Source organism: Malus domestica, chromosome 05, assembly GCF_042453785.1.
Source record: "Malus domestica chromosome 05, GDT2T_hap1".
NCBI lineage: Eukaryota > Viridiplantae > Streptophyta > Magnoliopsida > Rosales > Rosaceae > Malus > Malus domestica.
In genome coordinates, this window is record NC_091665.1 from 10,098,951 (window position 1) to 10,110,375 (window position 11,425).

The 11,425-nt window shown below is 36.8% G+C and overlaps 1 protein-coding gene across 1 annotated transcript; it reads right to left on the reverse strand.

The window, feature by feature from the left end:
• Positions 1–2,154: 2,154 nt before the first annotated feature.
• LOC114824775 (GATA transcription factor 5) lies at positions 2,155–3,750 on the reverse strand. Its single transcript, XM_029102006.2, has 2 exons — positions 3,194–3,750; positions 2,155–3,098 (listed from the first exon to the last, which is right to left on the reverse strand). Exons 1-2 carry the CDS (start codon positions 3,494–3,496, stop codon positions 2,430–2,432), a joined length of 972 nt encoding a protein of 323 aa, XP_028957839.1. The 5' UTR covers positions 3,497–3,750; the 3' UTR covers positions 2,155–2,429.
• Positions 3,751–11,425: the final 7,675 nt, after the last annotated feature.

An 11,425-nucleotide genomic window follows, 5' to 3' on the forward strand; every position in this document is an offset into this window, starting at 1 on the left:
TGTGTCTTGTTTAAAGAAACACTTGGGTTTGGATACACAGCCTACTGTTCCATTGCCTGACATCACATATTCAAGTATTCTTCAGGATGTTCTCGTGGCAACCTTGGACAGAAGAATGGTGAAAAGAAACAATTTTTCAATGACTGAAGTTCTGGTACAGTGGCAAAACCACTCTAAGGATGATGCTACTTGGGAAAAATATCAGGAGCTTAAGCTTAAGTTTCCAGAAATTATGCAGTTATGATCAACTCTGTCAATGTTGATCACAACTGCATAATCTGAGATTGACAAATGTACATTGGATATTAGTTAGTTAAGAGTTAGTTAGAGGTTGTTAAAAGTTGGAGGTCAGTACTAATAGAAGCTTGTAAGGAAAGAAAGGAAGTTAATGAATTGTATTGTTGTTTAGTTATAACTTCTCTCTATGCCACCATTGAAGATGTGGAGTTAGGTTCTAATAAATAGAAAGTTTGTTTACATTTGAATAATTTGAAGTGAGAATCCATATCAAGTCGGGTGAAGGAGATGGTGAAGGTAGTGGTGGTAATGGTGAGGGTAATGGGTGGAGAATGTTTTAATGGTGATGGTGGTGACGATGGTGGAAGGGGTGGTGGTGGTGCTTGTAACGGTGGGATGGTGGAGCTGGTGATGGCTATGGTGATCGGAGGTGATGATGGTGTCAAAAATGTTTTATTGGAGATTCATTTGCAAGTATTTTAATGATGATTAGTCATGCCGTGTGTGATTTGACCTACAGAGTCTTTTTTTTTAACCTCAATTATGGCTCACCATTCTTTCAAACTGGCGTTTCAAGAATCAAGTTTCTTTTGTTCGTTTCTTTTGGTCAACTAAATTTTTGAACAAAAACGCGAGAAAGATCAAATTTTAAAGCAATTTTGTAAATTAAATGATGTGTCACCAATTGAAAATAAACTCGTTAATTGACACTTAATTAATAATCTAATCATCCACAGTCACATCATTTGGTTTACAAAATTTTGTTTAAAAATTTGGCCTCCCTAGCATTACCAAATTTCTTATGTTTCAAGATTCCACATCTATCAGCCACTCAGTTTACGGTCTAGTAGTATTTCCTTCACTTGTAAGTGAGAGGTCATAGGTTCGATTCTTGGGAAAGACAAATTCGAACCACATTATTGCTAGTCTATTATGAGGCTAAACCTAACCCCTTTCCATTGTAAGGCAAAACTCACCCTCTTCGCTTTAGTGTAGATAACATCATTTGTTTAAAAATAAATAAATAAACGATTGAAAGATTCCCCATCCATCAAAAACCGCTGAACTAATCGGAGTTTCGAAGATATCAATGCCTTGGTGAAAGTGAAGTTAAATAAAACAAATCGGAAGGTCCAAAGCTCCACTCAAACCCTAAATCTATATCCCTCTTTCTCCATTAATTTTAAACCTGCATAACAAATTGATAATGCCTAGTTGGATTCATAGTTTGCGTGATAATAGGATAGTCGGAAGATAACTCATGTCCTAAAAAATTAGGATTTAAACCCTGTGGTACGGTCCATTAGGAATTAAGCCCAACATTGAAAGTTTCGTCAACTATCAATGTTTTACATATGAGCCTCACGTGTGATGGAAATTTTGTGTTTTTCATTTCTTTTAAGTTTCAACCCATTATGTGTTATGACCCAAAAGAAAAGGAAAAAAGCAGCAATAAAAATAATAAGGGAAGTTTAACGAAAAGCACCTGTTACTGTTCACTTTAACGAAAAACAATGAAATCACGATGCAGGTGTTGAGTGTTTGAAATTTCGAACTTGAATTCTAAAATGTAGCTACAATCTTGAGATCTTTAGGTGATGCTTCTATGGGTTTTCCAGGTGTGGTCTTGTTCTAGAATCAACATCAATCAAAAATCAAAACAAGAAAGCTTCATACCATAGTGACCCTAAAAAATTTCAACAATCTCTCACTCAAACTCAAGTTGATTTCTAACCCTAACAACCAGCTGACCGTGATTTAATTGTTTCATCGCTCCACTCTACGATTTCAATAGACAGTTTCAGTTCGATCCCAGTTCAAATTGGGAGGGAGGGACGCTGAATGACATTTTTCTTTTCTTCCCTTTGGGTCTGAGGATTTTGAACGCAGACTGAGTTAAAATGGAATACCGTAGAGTTTACGAGACTTTTAATGTTGGATTTAATTCCTAACAAATTTTATCACAAGGTTTAAATACTAATTTTTTTTAGTATGGGGCCATCTTTCCACTACCGTAACAACACGGAGACCATTAATTGATAATACAAGAAAAAGTATAGAGCTAAAACCTAAAATCATGGCTAAATTCTAAAAGCTTCCTAAAAGCCTAGTACTACCACCCACCAACAAAAATGTACAACACAATTGGGTCCATCCCAATCAAGCCGGTTCAACTGCACTATTCTCTAACTTTAAAAACTCCGAATCATTCGGTTCAACCGCGGTTCGGGCTCGCCAACCTCTTTCCTCTTCCTCATCTCCAACACTTTACGGTGACTATTCGAGTGGACATCACCAGAGAAAGTCGGGCTACAAGCCGGCCTATACTCCGGGAAAAGCCGGCCGGACTTGAACCGAACGCCGCACGCATTACACAACGTTTTAGGACCGAGTGGACCAGTTCTCCATTGTGGAGTCTTCTGTACTTGGCAATGACTGCACCTCCGCTGAAACTGGCCCCCAATTGAACCCTCCCCTGTTTGGACCGCCGGTTTTTTCTTTTGTTTCTTGGCCGCCGGTTCACCAACAAATACGTGCATGCTTTGAACCGGGTTGAAGATAAGACAAGGGGTGGAAAATGATAACCCCGAACCCGAAGAAGAAGAAGGCGACGACGGTGAAGATGAAGAGGACAAGGACCAATCCCGGCTGGCCAGTCTGCAACGTTTGGTTCTAGGTTTGACCGGAACTTCAAAAGGAAACAAAGAAGCTCTTAATTGAGCCGGTTTGGGTTCCGATTCAGACCGGTTCGCCAGAAGAGCTTCCGGTTTTTGGACACCAATTGTGTGTAATAGAGAGAGGTCAGGGAGGGAATCGTCCACAAAATGAGAAACCCATTCAAGCTCTGCTAAATCATCGTCCTGTAAATTAGCCCAAAACCCAAAATTTAATTTCAATAAGTTACATAATTTAAAAGAGAATTAAACAAAAAATTGTCAATTCAAAAGATTGTTACCGGAACTACGAGCTGGGTTGCCAGACCGGAGTCGGAGTCAGCCAAGACCGAATTGCTTGAATTGGAGGTTTCATCATCCACAGAAACTGAGTCTCTTTCTTCTCCTTCCTCTTCAACGGACCCGTTTCCGAATTCGTCATTGGAGAGGTCAAGAAGGTCATCCACTGAAAAATCCTCACTGGGCACACCAGAAATTCCAGTAGCACACCAAAGTTCCTCCAACAGAACATGCTGGGTCGACTTCACGGCCAGTTCTCTGCGCAGACTCGATTTCAAGGCCCTTGCTTCCATGCAGTACTCCATTATTATTATTATTATTATTATTACAACAAGTATGTGTGTAGTAGTACCTGGTGCTGGTGAGAGACGAAGAAGAAGAAGGAGAGAAGGATGAAAACTGCGAGGCGGGGTGGTGTAGATGATTGATGGGGTCAGCGACTCAGAGTCAGTTGGGTTAAAAGCACTGAAATAAAGGCTGGTTTGTGAGCGAAGCAAGTGCCTGAGTTATTGGTTTCGTGTTTTTATCTCTCTCTCGGTGTCCGTTTCCTATTTATTTTGAATTTTGAGTCAATTCAACTAAATCAGTTATAAATTTGATCCTTCCATTGTAGTGCTGCTTCCACTTTGGACCTCTAATTTTTGTTCGTCTCAAGTTGATCTCAAATTTATTATTTTTAATTACGCTTCTTGAAACTCGATTTTAGTCTCACTTTATTTCTTATAATTCAAAAGTTGTCATTTATTTCTTATAACAATGTTTCAAATTTATTGCACATGTGACATAGTCTTATTGAGTGTTGTGTCCCACACATATTTTAGAAGGTGATCTATAAGTTTCAAGGAGAAGAGAAAGTCACGAGTTAAAGGGGAACAAATTCTGAGTTTAAGGGAGTGGTGACTATTAAGTTATAAAGGTAAAATAAGATCAAAATATAGTTCCAGGGTGTGTAGTTAAAAATAAGTCATTATTTTTAAAGTGCATTTTTGTTTACCACCATAATTATGGTGTATGCTCACCGTACACCTAATCATTTGTCATGCGTCCTTTAACCTAACTCTAATTAATTTTCACATTAAATGTTACTTTTTCGATTTTGGTTAACTTTCACATTAAATGTTACTTTTTCAATTTTGGTTAACCTAACTCTAGTTAACTTTCACATTAAATGTTAATTTTAACCTAACTCTAGTTAACTTTCACATTAAGTGAAAGGGCACGCGATAGGTGATTACGTATATAGTAAGTATACACCAAAATTAGTGTGGTGAGTTAAAATGCTCTCTTATGTTTATTTTAAAAGATGTTAGTGTTGGTGATTGGGGTAGCCGCACAAACGAATAATTATAATTTAGTATTAAGCTTGTCATTCATAAAAGTCGAATTTAAGATTTTTTTTTATTTATAATTAAAAATGAATACTATAGTTCAACAATTAATAAGATTTGAAATGTGTTAAATGAGAACACTGACAACAGTTTGAAAATTTTGATAAGATTTGTGGTGGGGCAATTAGATGATGCCTTTTGTTGTTTTTTTATCAAAAAGATTATGCCCTTTTTAAAGTTGGAACATATTGCACTCGCACTTAATCATGTAACACCAAAATGACTTAAGAAACGTGAAAAAAAAATACTCATATATTATTTGATCAAGTCAATTACTATTTCATTACAATAAAAAAAAGGTGGATTACTACTAAACGTAAAAACTAGTTTTTGACGGTTCAGACACTTTTAATATGAATTATAAACAACTTCAAACTAGACGTGATCATTTTGATTTGGTTCGTTTTGGTTGTACTTCACTGTAAATACTTTCATGTGGACTTAAGACGGTTTGTTTACGAAATACATGGGTTATTGAACTTATTTCATAAAGTGATCACGTGCCATTAGGTCATGGTGTTTACACATTTAAAAGTTTATGGACTAATTTGGAACGAAAAAAAGACACCAAAGAGAAAAACAAATCCAAAATTTTAGGGGCAATTCTAAAATTAAATATTTAAATTAAATATTGGGGAGGGGTTGTGACTTGGTGTGTTTTTGGCGTCTGGGCGTGTGACATATGGCTGTCCGGCTCTGTCCGGCTCTGTCCGGCTGACTATTCTAGGTCTCATAGGGTTGGCATGCTTGGCCTATTCGGACCAAGTCCATGTCCACATTCCACGTTCCCATTTGAGCTTGACCATGACCACCAATGACCATATCGCGCTGGTTCCATGACAATTCAAATTCTAGGATCCTTCGGTTCCAACTTTTTTAAGCCCTCTAAATTGAAAATTCATATCTTAATTTGAAACTATTATACCACGTCATTGTACTGCAATCAAATGACTGATTACAATGGTTTATGAGCTTTTACAAACTCTTACATAATGTACTTTTAATAAAAAAAATATAAAAACTAATATATGCATATGTGTTATCACTCATTAATTTCACTAATTACCGTTTATGTTCGAAATTTGTTACCATTTAACAATCAAACTATATTTTTCAAAACAAGTAGAATATAAACACACAAAAGTTGGTCCATGTTAAAAGTAGTAACTTCATTTTCACATCCGATGTAAATCTTAAAAGTGACTTATCACGATTAGAGCTATAATGTTGGATATTGTCTCCAAACTATCAAGAATCAAGAAATTCGAATGTTTGAATGAGCAGTGGGTATTGCCTTGATTGGTGGTGACAGTGGGTTATGCTGGGATTTGGGCGCTAGGATCATTCAAACTAAACGAAACCATCCAGGAAACTGCAATCATTTAGTCCTGGACATTCGCCACCGGCATTCAAGTTATTTACGAGATTGGGAAGGAAAAGGATTGATTTGCTTGTCCGCGTTAATCGCGCCTCTTTTTCTCCATAATTTCCAACGTCTTTCCCGCTGCTAAAACTTTCAAATTTGACTTGCTTCATAAAAAGCTAATGACCTTGTTTGACACTTCAAATTGTACTAACTATTTTAGTCAGATAGAATAAATAATGGTCAATATCGGAATAATGACTTATTAAGAGGTTCGATTATATTTTATTTTTTAATAACTTGTTATTAGTATTTTTTTAATGATAATTCAAATTAAAAAAAGTCGACCAAAAGAATAAAAATTCACAAAAAAAAAAAAATCAAAACAAAAGTAACCCAGAGAAAAATGAACAGGGAAGACGAAGTGCTCAGAGATTTGAGATCCTTTTGACCAAAACGAGAATCACAAATCGATCCATCAAACAGAAAAAATCACAAATAAAGGATACAAGAAAGGGAGAGAAAAAGAGAGGAAAATTGCAGGAAGAGGACGACGATGAAGATGAAACGAGAAAACACTCATGAGGAAGATGATGCAATAATGGTGTGAGCAGGAGTGGTTTTAATAATTTAGGTTTGAATCTCCAGCAGCAGACGCGAGATGACGGAGTAGATGCTAAAAGGGTGCAAAGCGTGTTTTTTATTTTTGAGGTCGACTAATTATACTGAGTTTTTTTAGCGTACTAACTAGCGGGGATGAGGCATACATAAGTCTCCAAACACCAACCTCCGTATTATTAATCTTATCCGATACTTAATATGGTGTGCCAAACAAGGCCTTTAAGAGTCTATTTGTATAATTTCTCTAATAGAGATGGGGCCAACAATACTTGTGGGTCCTATCTTTATTAAAGAGATAATACAAATGATTATACATATAAATGGTAAAAATAACATTTTTATTGGAAAGATGAAATAAACTTAATGAAAGCCAAGTGCTCTGGGCCATCTTACATGCTAGAGAAGTGTGGTGCTCAATGATAGATATTTTAATTTATCTAGTATACAAGGTAGTACACCTCATGTTATAATATAAGTGCATAAGACCATCTCCAACCGTAGGATCCAGAGGGTCAGATGGTCCAAAAAGGTCCAAAAATCGTCTCCAACCGAGGGCTAGGCCAGAAGGCTCGTGGGCCCCATGGAATCTAAAAGGGCCAAAGGGTTGGCCCAAATGAGCCAGCTAGCCCCGGGTTGGGCCAGAAAACTCACCAATCCTGTCGGATATATCCGACAAGAATATATTTAAAAATTCAAATTCAGCTAGCTGTTATTTTTTATTTTTTATTTTTACAGTTTTTTTCTTTTTTTTTTTACAAATTTTTTTTCCTATAACTTCATTTTTTAAATTCTATATTTTTTCTATAACTTCCTATAACTTGTATTTCACAACATTTGTTTCATATTTTTTTTCCTATAACTTCTATTTTACAAAATTTGTTTCATATTTTTTTAAAATTCTATTTTTTTCCTATAACTTGACAAACCCCGACTGAGATCGAGGCATGTTGGCCGTCACGTGAGGGTGACGTAGCCAAGTGCACTATGCGGAAGCAATAAAGATAAGAGTTATACGAATAAATAAAAACCGAAAGCTACTAATAAACCAGAAGCGCTAAGAGTGAGATACAAGTGTAATTACTCCTAATCAGAGCATAGAAAGTCTAGGTGCAGTCCAGTAGGACAAATACTAGTTATACAGTACCATAAGATATCCTACAATTATTTAAATATGTCAAAACCGCCGAAATCCTAGTACGCCACCAACAACAAGCTTACCTAAAACCTGAAGGGGCGCAAAACAGAAAACGTGAGTGGGCAAAAACAAATGTTTTACAAAACCATTTCATTTCTCAACAGTTCTAACCCCTCGCCGTAAAACATGTATAATTTTTCCCATAAATAGAATATAAACATATGCATAAATGTATATATAAGTATCTCAATTCAAATCATGCTTCACATAACCATATTCATAAGTATGCCATGCCAAAACATAAAAATAGAATAAGTAACCAAGGTGAGAATAAATTCATGGAAAATAACATATTAGCCGGAACTCCTGCATAAGTCTGTACGGCTGAATTCATAGTTCATTAGTCAATTTAGCCGAAGTCACTATCATGACCTATACGGTGATAGGAGCATATTTATGCGACTTAGTATGTTTGTTTTCGTGCATTTATGTTCTTAGTTCTTAGTTATGTTGGTAGTTTAAGCCATTTTTGTGTGTTTGTAGGTTCTATGGGCCAAGGATGCAAGAAGATGCATTTTGGAGCATTTTGGAGCATTTTTGGGCTAAGATTGGATGGTGCAAACATGGAGACATGAGGATGGACGTTTTGGGCTTTTGTGTGTGCAAGTGTGTGTGTGTAATTGCAAGGATAAACACATGCAAAGAAGCCCACATGCAAACTCAAGGCAAGAGAGGGAGAAAACACATGCAAAGAAGCCCACATGCAAAGTGAAGACAAAACTCATGGCAAAGGTGAAGGAATTTGGTGTGTTTTGTGGTTGAAATGATGAAGCAAGTGTGTGCAAATGCAAAGGGGATCTAAACATGGACAGCACATGTCATGTGCAAAGGAGAAACAAAGATGACAACACACACATGCAAAGAAGAAAACAGCAAGAAAGGCATGTGCAAAAGAGAAACATGGACAACCAACAAATTCGTCAAAACTGCCTGTGCAGATTAGCTGACTTTGGAAGCATTTTACGAACAGCTCCGAATGAATGAGAGAATGAGCCTTATATGCTTGGAAAGCTACGGATGTCTATTTTCTGGAGCAAGTTACAGATTGTTAATATCATTTTTTCTAGAAGAAGTTATGGGCATTTTAACACTGAAAGGTTTAGAAACGGGCTAAGCAGATTTGGCTAATAAAAGGCACTTGTTTTGTGTTTTGCTTTGTCATCAACACTCAGCAGCAAATGGGGTTATGATTACACTCATTTGTCTTTGGAGCAAGTGGAAATGTACAGCTAGAAGAGAAGGCACAACACATGCAAAGGAAAGGAGAAACATGGGCTGAAAATGTGGGTGTTTGGTGCTTGAAATGATGAAGCATGTGTGTGTAAATGTAAAGGAAAATAGGGCAGAAAATGTGTGTGTTGTGGTTGAAATGATGAAGCATGTGTGTGTAAATGTAAAGAGGAAACATGCCAACACACACCCACATAAGCTCACATGCAAAGGAAATGGAGTGGTCCTATCTCAAGCCTATAAATACCACCTTCCATATTCATCAAAGTCATAACAGAAATTCTCTCCAAATTTAGCCAAAAACCACCCCTAGCCACACCACCCATCAATCCTAAACCTTTCCATACCATTCCCCATCCATTCTACACCATAAAAACCACCCAAAACCGTCCAAAACCTCTAGTGCCACAGCTTGCAAGTAAGGAAGGAGAAGGAACATCTTGTGCCGTGCCTAAGCCCAAGCCTTGGGAGTGTTGGAGCGTTTCTAGGTGTTTTCTATCTTTGATTTCAATGTCTAATTTTATGTATCTTTGTTTTGCAAGTATGAGGAACTAAACCCCCCTTTAGCTAGGGGGTGATTCGAAACTATGTTTATGCTTGCAATATGAATTGATTATCTTTGGTTGGAATTTCATAAGTTGTGGATTCAATTTGTTTAACCGTTTGATTGATAACTTATTTATGTATGTTTATTGAGAGTGCACGCTTAATCTTCATGCATAAATATGATGCTAGAATATAAGTGAGTTTCACCTAATCGTTATGAACTTATATTCACAAGTAGTGGAGGTTGCTTATAAACAATCGCGTTAAATGAATTCTTGGCACTAGTTTCATGCTTTTCATAGTAACGAATGCCTCGTCAACACTTATAGTTTTCATGATGCTTAATGATCTTTGATTGTATCTTTATTGTGCTTTTCACGTAAAGGACTTTTGGAGAATGTTGTGAATTGCGTTGCGCAAACCCATCCAATTCATTAACTTAAGGAGAACTTGACGGTTAATTTAAGCGGACCTAATTAACCTAGGGTGTTGAGTTTCATAATTTATCGAAAGACCAACTGAGAATCGATCTTGTATTGCAAGTGTGACATGTGTGGAGAAGAACCCCTTAAGCTATTTCATCATCCATATTTTTCATTGCATTCATATTTACATTTTTCTCTTAATTATAATCTGTCCATTTAATTTAATCTCGTCAAAAACAACTCAATTTCCCCCCCCCATATTTTGTTAAAGTCTTAGTCGTTCAAATCTATCTTATTTTATGCTTTTAAGTATTTGGAGTCTTTTGAACTTGTTTTGAGTCTTTTGGTTTGTCTTAGTGTTTTAAAAGTTAGTTTTATTTATTTGAGTCAAGTGTTTAGCACCCCTAGTTAATCCCCGGTTAGAACGATCCCTACTTACATCATTACTACAATTGTCACAAATAGGGTTTAATTTGTGTGCTTATATATTTCGCATCAAATTTTGGCGCCGTTGCCGGGGATTAGCAAATTTGCTAATCCCTTGGTTCTTTTCTTTTTGTTTAGTTTGTTTTTGTTTTCTTTGTTTTGTGTTACTCTTGATATTTGATTTAGTTTTGTTTCTTTGATTTCAGATACTAGAGAAGTAAGACATGGATTTTGCTAACATTCAAGCTCAATTGGCGAATCTTACTTCTCAATTGTCATAGATTGCCGGAAGGACCATAATGCAAAGTGTCCCTACATTTGGCATGTCCTATGGGCACGGATATCAAACTCATCAACATCCTCAATTCAATGTGAACGAAGATGCTTGGGGTTATCAAGGCTATGATCAACCAAGCAACAACATGTTTTCCAACGCTTACAATTCGGCTTGGAGAGATCATTCAAATTATATGTGGGGGGAACCTCAACAATTCCAACAAGATGGATATTGGCAGCCATATGAGGAGTTCTATTCAAGACCTATGCAGCCACCACAGCATCCCCCACAACAATTCCAATCAAATCAAAGTATGCCCATGAATTATAATGAAATTCTTGAAGGACTAATTTCTGTGGCGCAGGGTTTACGAAAAGAAGAACAATTGCCGCCATCAGAAGAGTTCTATCAGTGGCCATATGAACCGTCACAACCACCACAACAATCAACCCAATTCAATTCAGGTACGTCCTTGGATAATGATACACTTAATAAGTTACTCACCTCTTTGAATCAGGGAGTAGAAAATCAAAACCAGGAGATGCAAGACCGAGTCAAAAGATTGGACGAATTGGATATGCAAGTTAGGCAGATTGTGGAATTCATGGCACAGATTCGAGATCAAAGTGAATTTTCCAACTCAAACATTGCAAATTCAAAGGCAGAAAGTGAAATCGATGAAGCCATCACCTTGGAAGGTGACATGAAGGATGAAGCTGTCCCAGAACCATCCAAACACAGCCCGAACATGGATGAATTGCTG

Bases quoted from the DNA above. Each gene is read 5' to 3' on its own strand.
- LOC114824775 (XM_029102006.2), bottom strand. From the start codon at position 3,496: ATGGAGTACTGCATGGAAGCAAGGGCCTTGAAATCGAGTCTGCGCAGA. The intron at 3,099-3,193 runs GTAACAATCTTT...GCTAATTTACAG, and splicing joins CAACCCAGCTCGTAGTTCCG to GACGATGATTTAGCAGAGCT.